Source organism: Alternaria incomplexa, assembly GCF_024043165.1.
Source record: "Alternaria incomplexa strain BMP 0042 chromosome Unknown scaffold_17, whole genome shotgun sequence".
Classification (NCBI taxonomy): domain Eukaryota; kingdom Fungi; phylum Ascomycota; class Dothideomycetes; order Pleosporales; family Pleosporaceae; genus Alternaria; species Alternaria incomplexa.
In genome coordinates, this window is record NW_026249866.1 from 20,860 (window position 1) to 37,647 (window position 16,788).

At 51.7% G+C, this 16,788-nt stretch overlaps 5 protein-coding genes across 5 annotated transcripts; 1 reads left to right on the forward strand and 4 right to left on the reverse strand.

Annotated features, from left to right (window-relative positions):
• Positions 1–378: 378 nt before the first annotated feature.
• On the reverse strand, positions 379–1,981 carry J4E90_009651 (uncharacterized protein; the record flags this gene model as incomplete). The annotated part of the gene is made up of 5 exons (XM_051439170.1): positions 379–540; positions 591–1,028; positions 1,075–1,584; positions 1,659–1,687; positions 1,753–1,981. The coding sequence occupies 5 exons, from the start codon at positions 1,979–1,981 to the stop codon at positions 379–381; spliced, it is 1,368 nt and encodes a 455-aa protein (XP_051286774.1).
• Positions 1,982–3,191: 1,210 nt separating this feature from the next.
• On the forward strand, positions 3,192–3,816 carry J4E90_009652 (uncharacterized protein; the record flags this gene model as incomplete). The annotated part of the gene is made up of 2 exons (XM_051439171.1): positions 3,192–3,334; positions 3,393–3,816. 2 exons carry the CDS (start codon positions 3,192–3,194, stop codon positions 3,814–3,816), a joined length of 567 nt encoding a protein of 188 aa, XP_051286775.1.
• A 322-nt stretch (positions 3,817–4,138) lies between these two features.
• J4E90_009653 (uncharacterized protein) lies at positions 4,139–5,683 on the reverse strand (the record flags this gene model as incomplete). Its single annotated transcript, XM_051439172.1, has 4 exons — positions 4,139–4,356; positions 4,418–4,613; positions 4,682–5,209; positions 5,261–5,683. 4 exons carry the CDS (start codon positions 5,681–5,683, stop codon positions 4,139–4,141), a joined length of 1,365 nt encoding a protein of 454 aa, XP_051286776.1.
• A 5,850-nt stretch (positions 5,684–11,533) lies between these two features.
• Positions 11,534–12,868, reverse strand: J4E90_009654 (uncharacterized protein; the record flags this gene model as incomplete). Its single annotated transcript, XM_051439173.1, has 1 exon — positions 11,534–12,868. The coding sequence occupies one exon, from the start codon at positions 12,866–12,868 to the stop codon at positions 11,534–11,536; it is 1,335 nt and encodes a 444-aa protein (XP_051286777.1).
• A 2,000-nt stretch (positions 12,869–14,868) lies between these two features.
• On the reverse strand, positions 14,869–16,626 carry J4E90_009655 (uncharacterized protein; the record flags this gene model as incomplete). Its single annotated transcript, XM_051439174.1, has 3 exons — positions 14,869–15,242; positions 15,302–16,390; positions 16,449–16,626. 3 exons carry the CDS (start codon positions 16,624–16,626, stop codon positions 14,869–14,871), a joined length of 1,641 nt encoding a protein of 546 aa, XP_051286778.1.
• Positions 16,627–16,788: the final 162 nt, after the last annotated feature.

A 16,788-nucleotide genomic window follows, 5' to 3' on the forward strand; every position in this document is an offset into this window, starting at 1 on the left:
GTGCAAGTCCAGAGCGCGATCAACGGTCGGCTGATCCCTTTGTCGTCTTCGCACAATCTATGAAATGACTCGACCACCCCAACAGCTCCCATGTCCGACACAACACTTATCACGCACTTACAGGCCGCATATGTGCCTGCAAATGGTCTTCATGGTAAAAGGGCAAGAACACATCCCGCCACACCAGCTGGTCAGGCCTGATCGTCATTAGCACAGCATACGAGCAAGAAACTTCAATTGACTTACAGTTTCCCCTTGGGCTCCATGTCAAATTTGCGGAAGACATGGCCGAAGCCGAGGCGCAACTCCGCCCAAGCCAGGCTGCAAAAAGTTACCACGTTAGCTTCGGATCTCACTTGGAGTTACCGAAGATCAGACTCACTTGATTCCCAGGCACATACGTGGGCCGCGCGAGAAGGCGACGAGCCACTTGTCCAAGTCCGCAGATTCATCGAGCCAGCGCTCAGGAACAAACTCCTCTGGCTTTGGGAAGATATCGGCGTTGAAGTGGACGAATGTACTCCCACACGATACAATGGTCTGGCACGCAATCAGCACGCGTCTTAGCCTAGAGCAAAATGCAGACATACTTGCGGCGGCACCTCGACTCCCGCTATCGTTGCACCGGCTGCGGGAACGATGCGCAAAAGGCCCGCGGTAACTCCCGATGAGAGCCTGAGCGACTCCTTGATGACCGCGGTCAGATACGGTACCCTTTCGAGATCGCGGACCGTGGGCTCGTTTCCGATGAGAGATGGCCATGCCGCGGATAGTTCCGACTTGAGCTTTTGCATCTTGTCAGGATGCTTGAGCAGGTGAAAAGCGCCGACCATGAGGGTATTGCCGACGGTGTCTGTGCCACCAAACATGAGCGCTTGGGCCTCTTCATACAGGCTCTCAGCCGATGGAATCTGCTTGTCGCGATGCGCTTCCGGGTCCATTAGCCGATGGTAGATGGTCATGTTGTGAGGGAGAAGTTTGAGTTTCTCTGGGTCGTCAGTGAGCTCGTTGATCTGCTGCGAGAGTAGCTTCAACATGTCAGTAGGCCGCTGCCCCAGCGAGCGAGGGACATACCTGGTTTAGATCGATCATGCCCGCTGTCAACGGGCTAAGCTTCTTGGACAGATTGGGCGGACATTTCAAAATGAAGTTCTTGAACAAATCAGAATACTTGAAGTACATAGCAACGGGGGTCGCCGCATCAAGAGCCACGACAATAGGCGCCTTGAAGTCAGGCTCATCCACCGCGTGGATGGATTTGCCAAAGCAAAAGGTCGTAATGACATCTATACTCATGCAGCGGAATGCGTAAAACAGATCAACACTTGCGGAAGCCTTGCTCTGCCGCTCGAAGGCTGCACAGAGAGCCTTGGTCTTTTCAATCAACAGACCCTCGGAGCTCTCGATGGCAGCCGGCGAGAAGGAGCGATTGAGCACATCCTTGCGGTTCTTGGCCTCGGCATACGTGAGATAGCCGAAGCTAGATCTGTCCTCGTTAAAGCTCTGGTAGAGCGTCGCTTCCTTGTCCCAGCGATTCTTGTTGTTGTAGATGTCGTGGTAGGCTTGGGGGTTGGCAAAGTGGAGCTAGGCCATGATGGTTAGCGACACGTGGTGGCACAAGAGTGGGGTTCACTGCATTCTCGCGATGCTTCACACACCTCGTTGGGTCCAATACGAACAACGTCGCCTATCGTCGCGCACCACACGGGTCAGCGTTGCACATTTGTGTACTGCGTGCCAGGTCCCTCGTACCGTATTGCGCATGCAGCTCGACCAGGAAGTGGCAAAAGGACCGGTTTGCGATGCACTCAATATACGCTTTCCAGTATGTCGTAGCGCCGGCGAGAGGCGGTCCCGGAAACTTGGCCAGCGGATGGAAGTAGACGTTGTAGGTCACTGCGTACAGCACGTAGGCCAGCAGGGCTGTCAGTCCCGCGGACAGCAGTACCGCTGCGCTGGGTAAGGACTCGACGATCGGCATTGATTGGTGGGACAGTTCGCCGGGCGCTGTGAGGATAGTAGGATGAAGAAGACGACCTCAATAGTCGCGCGCAGTTCTCGCAGACGAGTCGACGACGGTATCTGCCATCCCCACTTCATTAAGGACAACTCTCTAGATTGCAAGCGACCGTGGCCAACCGGAGCACCTGGCTGATAGCGCTGGTGTCTGGCCGGTCGACTGTCTGCATGCGTGCATGTCGCCGGCGTAGAGCCGCGGTCACACGGCTGTCGGGAGCGAAGGCAGTAGTTCGAGCTGCTGGCCTGAACGTTGCAATCGGTACAAAAGGTCACGCTAAGTGGTGGCAGGGCGACCCTCTCGTTCGCACTGTTCCGATACCTGCAAACCCCTCGCTGCGACAATCTCTCATCTTGCGCCTCATTAAACATGGCCGACATTGGAGCCCAGATCGCTCATGTAAGCCGTGTCCCCACGCGAACGATTGTCGCGTTGCTAACACAAGCGTCTAGGACTCGGACGAAACCGACTCGGCATTTGGCGACGATTCGGCATCGTAAGTTTCCCAGGGTGACGAAGCCGCCAACCAGCCGCCTTCTGACACGGACCGAAGCGAGACCACGTCCCTGAAATCGGCCGTATACAACTACAAGTACCGCAACGGCCGGCGATACCATGCATACAAGGAAGGGTCATACTGTGGGCTGCCCGCTCGTTCCATGCCAATGCTGTTCCTAAGTGAGCACAGGGGGGCCGAATGATGAGACATCGGCAGACCAGCTCGATATCGTGTATGGCATGCGACCCATTTGGCGAAGGACTCGTGTTGACTGGATTGGGTAGCCACCATATCTGCCTCCTCTTACTCGATGGCGAGCTGTTCCTGGCACCCATAACGAAACAGCCCATGGTACGTTTGGATTCAGACAGGACACCATGGCTGTTGGCTTCGGGCTGACAATCGGGTACTCTAGCACGTCTTGGATCTGGGGACTGGCACCGGTATGCAAGGAACACCCTGATCGACGAACGCATAAGCTGACCAGTCAGGAATCTGGGCTATGTCAGTCTCACGTTCTCGCATGTCGACCGACAGACTGACGCGAAACCAACAGCGACTTTGCGGATAGATACCCATCGGCCGAGGTGCGTACAGATATGCGACGAAGAGTCCGTGACACCATTCTAACAAGTCCAGGTACTCGGAACGGACCTCAGTCCCACCCAACCCTCCATGGTCCCGCCAAACGTCCGCTTCGAAATCGACGACTTCACCGAGCCCTGGCTCTACAAGAAAGACCACTTCGACTTCATCCACATCCGATCCCTCTTCGGCTGCGTAGCCGACTGGCCCGCCTTCTACAAAGAGTGCTATGAGTACGTCCACACCACCCCACACCTCATCAACAGCACCCATACTAACCCCGCCCCCAAGCCACCTCCAACCCGGCGGCTACATCGAACAACTCGAATTCTCCGTCGTCCCCAAATCCGACGACGGCACCGTAACCCCCGGCTCCATCTACGACCGCTGGGGCAAGCTCTCCCTCGAACTCGGCGACCGCTTCGGGAAGTCGCTGCGCACAGCCGACGAACAGCGCGCGGGGATAGAAGCCGCGGGATTTATAAACGTTGTTGAGCATCGCTGGAAGTTGCCGGTTGGTGGCTGGCCGGCGGATAAGCGGTTCAAGGAGCTGGGGCAGTATAACAGGATTAATTGGGAGCAGGGTATTGAAGGGTGGAGTTTGTATCTGCTTACCACGATTATGGGGTGGACGAAGCAGGAGGTCGAGGTTTATCTTGCGCATATGAGGACGGCGCTGCGGACGAGGGGGATTCATGCTTATCAGGAAGTGTAAGTGAATCATGCTTGATACCCGGTTTGTTACGATGCTGACGGAAGCTTAGGTCGCTGGTGTACGGACAGAAGCCACCGCGGCCAAGGAAGGATGATGATGAATGAGATGGCACGATCAAAAGTAACTGACGGAGAAAATCGAGACGCAATCATATTGTCGCACATACAATTCTACCTTGTGCGTGAATCCGATCAACATGCTTCATCTCCGACGTTCTCGCGGCAACGTCGCAATCCTTCCTACGTCCAACACGGCGCGCATACGGGGATCAAAGCGATGCATGTGTGTACATTTATAATCCGATTAAGTACATCTCCCAACACTACAGTCGCGCATTCCCGGCAATCTGAACCCCATTCGACAACCGCAGCCCAAACGGCAATCCCCTAACATATCTGTCCGTGTATGGCACACCCTCCATCTCCGCAAACGCTTCATCAATATCCTTGTACATATCATATGCGTTCATCTCCTCGATCGTCAACTTCTTCGCCTCGTCTTCAACCTTGTAGTTCGCCATTGATGTGTTGCTCGAGAAGCCTACAAACCCCTTCCGTTAGCACTCGTTCTCCAAATCGGATGATTATGCTGAGATACATACCAATACGTTCGTTGATGTTGGACGCCGCTTTCGCAGCAGAAGCCTGGACTTTTGTCGCGCGAGGCAGTCGCACTTTCTCGTAGACGGCAAGTGATTCTTGCACATCGCCTCTGAAGTAGTCTTTGCTGAAGAGGATGCCCAGGGCGGCTGCGTCTTCGATTGCCATGCAGGCGCCTTGACTTTGGTGGGGCATCATCTGGGAAACGAATGTCAGTTTCAATACCTAAGGATGGCTGGCATCATGGAGGAATGGTACTCTCTTACCGGATGAGCAGCATCTCCAATCAAAGCAATACACCCCTTAACAACATACGGATAAGGCTGATGAACCCACAGCCGCCACGGCCTCACTTCAATCCCAATAGCAAGGTGAGCCTTGACCTTCTCATCAAGTTCCAGATAAGGCGCAAGCAGTTCCTCGACAGGCAAATCGGCACCTCCCCACGTCTGATTCGCATAGTCGCCTTTCTCGCGGGGGAAGAAGCAGTAGTAGGAGAGGAGTTCGCCGCCGTTACAAGGCGAGAGGACGATCTTGTCCCACTTGCCTTCTTGGCCGCCCCAGTATTCTAGTGCGCTGTTGAGGGAGTAGTCTTCGAGGCCAAGGCGGTGGATGTCTTTTCGGAGGACGTTGGCGTGCAGGCAGCTGGATTCTGCGGGGCGCTTTTCGGGGTTCAGGCCGATTATCTTGCGGGTGATGGAGCCGATGCCGTCGGCACCGATGATGAGGTCGTGGTGGGCGGTGGTGTTGTTGGAGAAGGTGATTAGGCCTGACGGTATGTCTATACCTTGGCACTGCAACCTCTCATTAGCACAGTCGTGAGAAGATAGGCCATGGAATCTTACCGGATGGTTCACCAATAACTTCACCGGCGTCCCCTCACCCTCCTCTTGTAGTGCACAGTCCATAAGCATCTTATGCATATACTGCCGATGAAACATATTATAAACGTAACCCCACCGCTCTTCGTAGTCATCTAGATCGTAAACACTGACTGGCTCGCCCGTCGTCCAGTCCCGATTGATGAGCTTCTTCAAAACAACTGGATCGCCTTTCTCCACATCGACACCCCATTCGTGGAGCCAGCGGGTGCCGTTGGCGGCGCAGGAGACGGATGCTCCTGCTTCGCCGGCGAAGTCGTTGCGCTCGTAGATTGTGACGGTGTGGCCTGCTCGACGGAGCGCGATGGCTGTTGATAGGCCGCCGATGCCTCCTCCGATTACGCCTACACTCAGAGGTCTCCAGCCGTTGGCTTCTATTGAGCCCATGGTTTCAAGGCGCACGTCGGTTTTGTGGAGGGATGATCGGTGAGGGGTTGGGTGCAGTTTGACTGGAAGACAATGCAAGAAGGCTAAAAGACGAATGTGAGGATCATGAGATTGGACTGTGTCTTTCTAATATACGGTATGAGTGCCATGTTCAGCTCATCTTTTGCGGCATTCCGATATGGCTCGAGCCACTCGGCTGATTCGAGCCTTGCAAACTCGGAATCGTCTTATCTGCAGACAGCTATGTGGAAGTAATAGGCACCGATATCTTTGCAGAGTTTACACAGTCTGTGGTGATAAGACCTGCTGTTCATGGCCAAAGTTGGAAGTTGGCATAGTCGCGTAGTGAAGGATTGTCTGTGTAACGTCAATACGCGATACGTAGCCGACACGGAAGGTCCGACGGAAGACTTCATCGGATCGCTTCAGGGCTCTCTTGCGCAAACGTACTAGTGCTTGAAGGATCATGATCCTTTCCCCGGTTCACCTGGGAACTTGCCGCTAACTCATGGTATGCTTCAAGCTACTTCTCAATAATATGTCTTCCTGTCTGTTTTCTTGACAGTCGCTGGGCTTCAAACTTTCGCAAACTAATGTCGCGTAGTTTTGACACTTCCTATCTGTTTGGCTTGTGGGAGCTATCCTCGGCGCATTCTTTGCACCTCGCTGACTGTCGCCTCGCTGACCTGTGTTGTGGTAATTGAAACTCTGCCACACACATGGCATTGGAGAGTGTGTAGATACTGCTTTCACCGTCTGTGTAGTTGTCGCATCAGTTCGGCTGCATCAGTGTAGCGGGTGGTCTTGCCTGTCGGCACATTCTGCGCTCCGAAACTCTGCTTCCGTCGGACGTTGCGTCTTGACCCACTACTACCAAATCCTCGAGATAAGAAAGATAACGCCTGGCAATGAAGCCATGGCGCCCATTGTTGATAAGTTGAGTTTGCAGTGTGCTTTCGAGTGATGTATGATGTTGTCGGATCAGATATTGTCATTCGGCGAGAATTTTAGCCGCGTGGCCGCCGCGCACTCGCGGCGACGCTCCCGAGGTCGTTGTGCAACGGCCGCTATCGGCTGCTCCCAATCATGACATTCACACACACAAGTCTAACGCTGCAACCAACAGCTTCCGGTCAATGGTCTCCCTTCGTCGCATACTCATGATTCCCTAGGTTGATTCCACTAAGATACACAGTCTCATGACAACTTGTTGACCGCGACAAGAAGAGATACAGGTGAGATGATGACCTCCGGCGTCATCTTCACAAACGCCTTGCATCCTTTGCAGTGTGAGTGTTCTGCGCACAGCGTTCCACTCAGTATAGCCTCGGTACGAAGGACTCGCTCAGCTCCCGTAGTTCATATTCATGGTCTCATCGCCTGAGGAAGTCGCAAGAGAAAGCTGACTATCTGAGTCGTCTGCAACAGACGAGTGAGGGTCGATGCAGCGCCACATCATCACAATAGCACCGTCAGGCAGGAGAGAACCATATCGCTGCAGAATCAATTTATTCTACGGTATATCCACGATTCTCCGGTTCCCTCGACAACGTCATTATGCGATCGACGAAGATCCGGTGGCATCTACAACTCTACGCGACCGGTGGCTTTTCAGTAGCTTCGCATCACCATGCTCATCGTTGCAACGAGGCTCATTGCCAGGCTCTCTCAAGCTACACATCCTAAGGATGCTGATCAAGCTTGGCTGCCCACATCCTGAGAGTAATATCGTGCACGCTGGTTTGAATCGAATGCCTGGTGAGGAAATGCGGCAGACGCAACTCAGCCGAGTGGAACGCCATTATTGTAATGGCGCATCACGCGTTAACAATATGAGCACACTACAAATGAAACAACGCTACCCACGCTGTCAGATCTTGGAACCATAATAGAGCCAAGCTCATAACGCATCTCTTGAGCTGGCGAGACCGGTCATACAACCTCAGAGAGCGGTTAATAGCGCAAGGCTGAGATCTAGAACTTACGAAGAGGCACACAGCTTTGACAAGTGACATCAGGTCTGATCGAATGACCTGAGATTGAATGAGGTCGCGATACTTTGAACGTTTGATCGAAACGACTACTGGTTCACTGAAGTGCAGCGAGTCGATCTATAAGACATTACAGCTTTAGAAGCGTAGGTACTCTCCCCATACTTCAAATGTTGTTTCCGCTAACAGTCCAAGAAGAAGCGAATCGTGAGCTCGGTAATAAGTAGTCAGCTTCCGGTGACATGATTCAATAGGATGATGCTCATCTATGCCTCGTTGCCACAATGAGGCAGATATGCGATCCTGGTTATAGAACAGTAGCGGGGTATTGTAGGTGCATAGGCAGACTAGGGATCACTACACACGGCGCCCCACTATTGGCAGACCATCCCATACCAAATGCCCATCACGCCATCTGCTGTATGACCAGTTCACGACGAGCACTTAAAAGAAGCATGCCGCACAGCCATGCAAGTCTTCAAACGTGGCCATCCCAGCATCTATCGTCATCCTGCAGCTCTCAAGCCTTCACCAGCTCCTATTGGTCTTCCTGCCGTCATATATTTTGCCCTCTACAGCCTTCCATCACTGCGCCTATTTGAAAAGCTACCAGAGCCTCATTGTGGCCTACTTGCTGAACTCCCACTTCGGCCAGAAATCCCTCTCTGATGCTGCGGCTTACCGATCTTCCTACCCCATAACCGAGATGCCACCAATCTTGCAACGACACGGTGGGAACCCTTCGCTCTTGGAACAGACCTCTATTCTGAGTGCATTGGGTACGCTCATCGGCTACATTGGGGCAGAGGCCACAACTGATCGAGTTTTTGAACGCCTGCTATGGCCACAGAGATTCTGGAATGGGTTCAGCATATACCATATGTTTCAGGTGGCATTGTTCATGCCAATGGGCGGTCCAGTGCATCGCGCTGCACTTCACACGCTGGACAAGTTCTTCGAAAACCGACTGTTCGAAGGAGACACGACTGGACACATGCTAGGCACTGCTTCCTTCAAAAATAGCGGCTAGTCATACGCAGTCTGATGTAACGGTCAACAGGAGTCAACTAAACTTGTCCGCAATAGTTTTTAGATTCGAGCGGGCTCACTTTTACCAATCCCTGTCAAGAAACCTCAAAACGGTCTCGACAATGGGTGGCCTGTAAGAGCCAGGACTACGCTCAACAAACTCGTCCTTGACTATACCACTAGTCCACCGCACAAGGGTAGAGCTGTATCAAACGATACCGCGGGTGTTTCTTGGAGGGTCTTCTTCGCTCTTCTGGTGTCAGAGTTGAGCGGTGGGCTAGCAGGCATCACCGTTGCGATAGTGTGGCGATCTTGGTTTGCCTGGCTCTGGTTCTCTCCACCTCTCTTGAAATGGATCAGCGCAATCTTTGCCATCTCCAGAGAAGATCTCGCCCCTAAACCAGCGTTGGATATAGCAGAAAGTACCAAGTTCTTCGAGAAAATCCACCCACAGCAAGGCATATTCCTGATCGAGGGAAAAGAGTCTACCGTTCTCCAGTTCTTCCGTCATTCCGGCCATCCAGCCAGAAGTCGGACACGAGAGCGTGCGCAATTCGTCGTCATCATCTGTTTTGGACTGATGTTTTCAACTGGACTCGTCAGCTCCATCATCTGGATGCCTACGTCGATGCAGTATCTATAGCTAGGTTACCAGCTCTACGCCACGCTCGCGATGTACATATACCGACACACGAATAGCCATCTTGTGGCAACTACTGAAGTGGCACTAGCAGCTATATTTCGGGAATCGGGGTTCAAGCGCTCGGCTGCAAAGTCCGCCGAAGCAGAGCCAATATACCTGGATGGTGGGAACGGCGAGGTAATATCCGCGACCTTAACGACAACGTATCACAACAGCTTCGGTGCTGTCAAGGATGCTGCTAAAGTGCACCTACTATCAAGTTCACCCCGACGTATGGTTTCAGAGAAAGAAACACCACAGAGGTCTCCGTCCTGTCAGTTCGACTAACTCCGAGTCCGATACTCTATGTACTACTGGGAGTAAAGAGTCCCTAAAAGGATCGAACAAGTTGCTCGATCGAAGCTCTAGCTTCTACCGAATAGCTGTACAGGTCACCCATAGTTTACAAAGGTGCGAAACATTACGCTTACGCGCGCGGACAATAGGCGATAGACTGTCATCCTTTATCACACTGTCTTTTTAAGTCTGCATGCACTTAGCTATTACAAAAATATATTACCCTCGTTTCCGCAAGATGTACAAGATGCTCTTAGAAGGTTCAAAAAGAAGCAGCACGACACTAAGTGCTACAAATTGACTGTGTTCGATCTTACTCATACGCTAGCGAGCTGAGCCAGTGCTTCCCTTTACTCATCCAATCCAGTAGCCGTATTACTTATCCTCAATGTGCTTACTGTCGCACAGCATGGGAATGAACTTGTTGCGCTCCATTCATCGTCCCATTCTCGCGTGGCTTTGCGACAGCATAGATGATTCGTTGCGCAAAGTACGAACGCACAGAATCACACTTCTATGTAACAAACAGCGTTCTCGTCAGTGGCTATCATTTGTTCAAGATAGTGGCTTCGCTGTACCTCGAGTAACACAACATAATCTTGCTTGCAGAATGTAGGGCAATGGCTGTGAGTAGAAGAGTACATAAGAGGCCTTCCTCGCTCTAGACTATGGTATTCCAAACGGCTGAAGACAAACATCCATCGAACATTGATACTGCTCACGTGAATCTCCCTCGAAATGACTGCAGTGAATGAGCAAAACAGGGCCGCTATGAAACTGGAAGCAAGGCTTGGACGCTGGCCCCGTTGCCTTCTCCATGTTCCTTCAATGACTTCTCATGAGTGCCAGCCTAGAGATTTATACGGAAATGTCTACTCGCCGCAGTACAATGCGATCGCCTACACATGGGGGCGTTTCCGCGAGATTGACACATCGCTCCAAGTTCCAATACTCCATGTCAACGGCATTGAATGGTCTATACCGATGATCAAACCAGTTCACTTCGATGTCGCAAAGCTGAACGCGGCTATCCAAAGGTCTACCTCAGACTACCTTGCATCGAATACTTATGGATCGATATCGCGTGCATTGATCAGAGAAGAAATATCGACAGCGACCTCGAGATCGGTCGACAGGCACAGATCTTTGGACATGCGCATCGTGTCTACGTTTGGCTTGGCCGTAGTCCAGCACGTAGGTTTGAAGAACTTCATGTGTTTTGGAGTTTCTGGAAGTGTATGTACGATCAATGGAATACAGGGAAGTACAACCAGGAAGCCCTGGATCAGGCGGTAGGTGTGTTAGCAGAATTCAATTGGGAGCCGTGGTTTTCCTCAGTGTGGACACTGCAGGAGACGTATTTGCGCAAGGACGCCGTTCTTCTTATGGACAACGGTGAATCGCTAGCAATCAACGACACCCATACTACGATTTCCGACTACCTCCGCTTGCAGCATCTTCTGGGCGCTTGCAATTCAGTTTGGCGTTCGTGTTGGTCTGGAATGGAGGGGTTGGAGGCAGAGCAGGTCACTCTCCAGCTAAGCGACCTCGGCATCATCGGCTTGAACCGAAACGACCCTATGCGTCTCTTCGCCACTGCGACGTCGCGCAACCCAAGCAACGAAGAAGACTGCATCTACGGTATCCAACAGATTTTCGACCTACGCTGAGAAAAGTCGAGCCCTGTTAGTATAAAGGCCTCATACAGCCTCGAGGAGCTAGAAGATAAACTAGGCGCAGCATCAATGCGCACCAATCCCGTCATAAGTTGCGAACTAGAATCAAAATATCGTTATGTATTCACTACATCGTTCCCGCTCGCCTTCGCTACCTAATCGCACCACCCAACCTCTACCTATCAAGCCTAGTCTCATGCCAGATCATCTCAGGCGAATGGTGCAGCGTCCCATTCACATGCACCGTCACCGTCTCATCTCGTTTGTACAGGTTGCCATCTTGCACACAATCCGATATGCGCTGTTTGTACCAGCGCGTGGCCTTGGTCTTGTACTCCTCGTGGACCAGCTTTCGGACCGGTACGTAGAGCTTGGCGGTGTACCTGGAACGTGGAGAGATGTGGAGTGGCTCTTCGAAGGTCAGGGCTTCGGCGTGCGTGTGTAATTTGCTTTTGGCGGAGGCGTCGTCCCAGGAGTGTGAGACGGAAAGTGTCCATTGGACGTCGTAGGATTCCTTCTCCTCGCAGCCGGATCCAACAGTGCTTTGCAGACAGGCTTTGACTGAGGTAGCTGTTGCATCGGTGCTTTCGATCGTGAGTTCTTGAGTTGCAGGTTCCATGAGCGCGATCTTGCTTGGCTGCGCCTGAGTGCTGTAGTTCACGCCTTTCTTTTCGTTGTAGAGCATTGAGCAGCTTGAACGATCGTGGCTGATGGTGATAGGTTCGATCTTTTCCTTGACAGGGCTGACTGAGGTCCACGAAAATGCACTGAGATTGTTGCCGTGGTTGACAACGTGGAGGTCATAGGCCTCCTTGGTTTTTCCCCATGCCCGGATGTTGTTGAACTCGAACCCAGTGCCGTTGGCATGCTCGAAAAGGGTAACCGTTTGTCGATTAAGAAGTGTGTGCCAACGCGCAGAACTGATTCGCTCGTTCATCCACCAGAAATTGAATGAATGGAGAACCCCTGGTGCCCACTCGCTCAAGAATAGAGTTTGACGGGTGTATGCTAGGCTTCCGCCTACGTCACGCAGATAAGCGTCAAAAAGCTCTACGGCCCCCATCGATAGATCCACTTCTCGCCACCAGAATCCTTTCACGCAAGCATTCATGTATACCTGGATCAGGTTAACTGCTTCCGTCTTGCCAGTACCTACCAACTCAACGGTACGACCACAACCACGAGGATCGGCGACGGGCTGGTTCTTCTCAGGGGTTTTGTCTAGTTCCATCATTGTCATTACCGTACCCAACGGTAGGTTCCACGTAACCCAACAGGCCTTGTTGTAATTCTCCGCCAAGAGTCTGTGACGCTGGCCGCTCGCATAGTCTTCAGTATCAATCGTGAAACTGGCGCCACCGAAATTTGCACTAGTGAAGACCTTAACGATGCCGCTGTCAAGAGCATCATAGGTCTGCTGTGGTGCAGGTAGCTTCGTGAGGCGGGCTACCTGCTCTTCTGCTCGGATCTCGCCTCCGGTCTGCTCGATCATGGTGTTTTGTGTAGACATTTTGACGAAGTGATCTTGTTCTCCAAAGACTTGATAGAAGTTTTGTGTTAAGGAAGGAGCTTAAGGTGTGCTGTGACTTTGGGAAGGTAATCGAGTCTTGAGGGTCCTGTCTTATAGTTAAAGCTGCAGATAGTACGAACTACGTCCATGTTGTCGGGAATGCCCATATTCCGCATACGGAAATGATATGACTACTTCGACTGCTGCATCGTATAGCTGCATACTGCATACCGTAGGCTTGCATTGCGCGAAAAGAGAAACAATGTAGCGGTGAATTACAGCTCTCGACAGTTGCCTGCAGCGAACGCGGATTGTAGAACCCAAATCACTAGCCAACCATAAGCCATTGCGCAGTATCAAATACACACTCGCAGCCCTGGTATCGTGGCTATAGAATTGTCGTCGTGAGCCGAACTCAGCAGACAAGCCACTTATTAGTGCCCGCTACCGGGCCGTACCGTACGAGCTCAATCGAGCGTTTTCTTTTTCCTCAGCCATGAACAATGTTTTGTTTTTTGGGTTTGATCTACATGTGTTATGCATTCAATCCACCCACCCTCGAGTAGGATTGAAGAGAGAGATAACGTGTGTACGTAGAGCGCCGTTTCTTTTTCCGCTCTTGATGTAGGCAGAACTGGTGATCTTACCGAAGATGGAAAATGATGATGAGAGCAAGTCTCAACAAAGAGCACAAACAAGAAGACACACACGGCAGTCTGTGGCCGAAGGCGCTGACAATCCGCGATCGTGTAGAACCTGTGACGCCGTTACTGTCCCCTACAAATGTGCCGGCCACGCGCGACCCCACACGACGCAATGTGGCTTTCAGGACTTCCCGCTTCCCTAGCCTAGTGTATGATGCTACGTGAATTTGACCCTCAATTCATCGCAGTTAGACAATTACGCACCTGATCCAAAAACACGCGTATGCAACGCGGATCAGATGCTGGTTTTCGCCTATCATAGTCGTCAGGCCTGGCTGACGATATTTTATACTATCCTGCACCATAATCAGTAGTGTACTGATTTTACGTATCTCTTTGGCCGCCTAGCGTAATCGTGCAGGGCTGCGGTCTGACAGCTTTTGCACGGGATATGCCTAGGACTGCAGAGCCGATCACGTGTTCCTTAGTAAGCCCTTTCTTCTCGTGGGTTAGGTGCTGTCATACCTGACACGGCTATTTGTCGCCCACAAAACCCAGCGTGTGTTCACTCCCTCCTCTGTAATCGTAACAGCCCATCGATTGCCCTACGAGTAGTGCGAGTCTAATCGAAAGATCCTTTCGAGGTGATAGGACCAGACTATAACAATGTTGCAGGCCAAGCGCTGTTGAAAACGTTGTTACTAGTAACGCCGTGCGATGACCTTTATATAAGCTTAGCTAGGAGGCTACGAACAATACAATACACACTCTCTCTTAGTTTTTTCGTTTACACTACCGGCACCTAACAGTGCGACATAGTAAGATATCGTCTAATGTATAAGTGTATTGTTGTGTGTATTTACAAGTATGTGATCTAAGCTCTTGAGTAGACGAACGCATTGGTTATACCTGCAGAGCAGCCATGTGATGTGGTCCTAGGCTTACAAGTACGTAGTATTTAGGATAGAACATGAGTAGATCTATAGCTAGCCCAGGGGCGGAAAGAAAGGAGGGAAGAAAAGAGTAGTGTGTAATGACAGGGTGTATCCTTCCTATCAAAGGCGCGGCTCTCGTTACCATCTGGAGTTTTCAGCGCAGAGACTCGATCAGAGCACGATAGCAGCGACGTGTACTCGGGCTTACCGTGTGCCTCAACTTATTAGTGCTTACAGCAGTAGAAGGCGAGATTATTGGGGAGGGGACTTGAGTAGGACGGGAATAGCCGAGGGATTTTGATAAGGTGAGGCGTTAGCCAGGGGTATCGCGCTTCGATGGTGCCTATTGGCTGGGAATTCCATTGAGGGTAGAGTCGAATAAGTTATACATCTTGGCGCCCTGGGACAAAAAGTCTATATACTAAAACACTCTCTTCCGCATACCCCCGCGATCTTTCCCACGACGCGACCCCTCGCCTTCGAGCGTGTAGATGTTGTGAATGCCCCGAGGTTCATCAACGCCAGCAGCTGATTTGTCCGTTCCCTCGTCTTCCTGCTCGAGAGAAAACTTGTCCGGCACCAAACAAGCAGCCGAACCATCGCCTCGATTGTTAGACGGGCAATAGTCTGGATACTTCATGCCCGTCAATCTCTTCAGGAGAGAGTCATGTAGAAGTGCTCCTTCAGGGATATCACGTGACGCTCCCCGGTTGAACGGCCATGTGATGTATGCCCACTCGTACCCTGGGCCACCCCTCTTTTTGAGCAATTCCCAGCGTCGGATCGGTAGCCATTCTGTTTGGATCTGTTAGTGACATGGTGTCTTGGGGGGTAGGTATGCACGTGAGACTCACCCATGAAATTCCACAACATAACTTTGAAGAGCGAGGAGCCACCTGAGATCTTGAGGGTGTCATGGCTTGGGCTATTGTAAGCTTGGTCGCGCTTCATGAAGAAGTGCCTTTTGAACCCATCCTTCCTTGTATTCCATTTGAGCGCCGACGCCGGGTCCTTCTCGCCTATCAGCTCCAGTTCACGGATCATCCAAGCAAGAGGCACATCGCTCATCTGATAAGGGTCTGTGCCTGAGTTTGAGGCTTCTTCTTCCTTTGAGCTTGTGAAAATTCTGCGCCACCAGCTTCTCTCGTGCTTGGCCATGGGGGCTGTCAGAGCTGGCGGAGCTGGCCATCCTCCACCAACGTCGCCGTGGTTGCCAGGGAACCAGACTTCCTTAATGTCTTCTTCTTTCTTAAGAGGGTGGTTGTTGTCTTGGTGGAGCAGAGCCGCTTTGAACTTGACACGACGCTCGTCAACGGCGACAGCATGGCGAACGTGATGGGCGGTACCGAGAATGGAGACAGGTTTCGGTGTTACGCCAAAGGGACTGTCAAGGACTGAGACGCTGCTCACGCAGTCAAACATGCCCAGAAAGTGTACCTTGATGCCCTGGTCACCGTCACCCTCTGAACGGCAGAAGGTTGTCTTAAAGGCATTGAGCTTGTTCTTGTTGATCTGTTGCTGATCGGGTTCCGAGCATTCGGCCGCGCACGCGTCGTGGTGAAGGAGGGGATCGGTCTCGGTGCCTGTAGTGGGTGGAGAGTCTTTTCCCTCGTGCTCGGGTGCATTGATCTTTCCCTTCACATACTGATGGTACAAATCGTAAGCAAAAGGGATGATCTCCTCATTGCCCTCCGAGAGTAGGCCAACTCTGTATATCATGCGTGCAAGAAAGCGAGCGGTAAAGGCGCCTCTGGAGAAGCCGAAAATATAGATCTTGTCCCCTTCCCGGTAGTAGCGCATAACAAAGCGGTAGCCCGCAATTGCATGGGCATCGAAGGTCGTAGCAAAGCCACTGTCTATCGACTTGGAGATGTTTGACTTGATGTTGCCAAAAAAGCCCCTATTAATAGGGCCTCCGTTAGTGTGGTATGTGCCAATGCCAGCTGTACAGTTAAATGTTAGCTTTATGCCACATAGGACAATGGCTAGCAAGTTGCTTACTTTGATAGTAGTGGTACTGTGTAGGTTCTTTCCTGTCAAACTTGTCGTACAACTTAACGATGTTAGTGTCTGAAGTATTGCCGTTGAACACGTTGCCAGTGCCATCGAAACAGAGAACAAGCTTCCTTGGGGTAAGTGGGCCTGCCTCGGCAGATTTCTGATCAACAATATGAGGCATGGTAGTAGACGATGCGATACCAAACTAGCCACAAGGGAGGGTACGAGTTTGAATGAGAGACGTGGGGCCAGTTGCGCGATCGAAGGAATGACCTGATGCAGTCTCTCGCACACAGTATGACGGATCAATAGCTCCTTCAATAGATAATGACCAAAAAGAGGG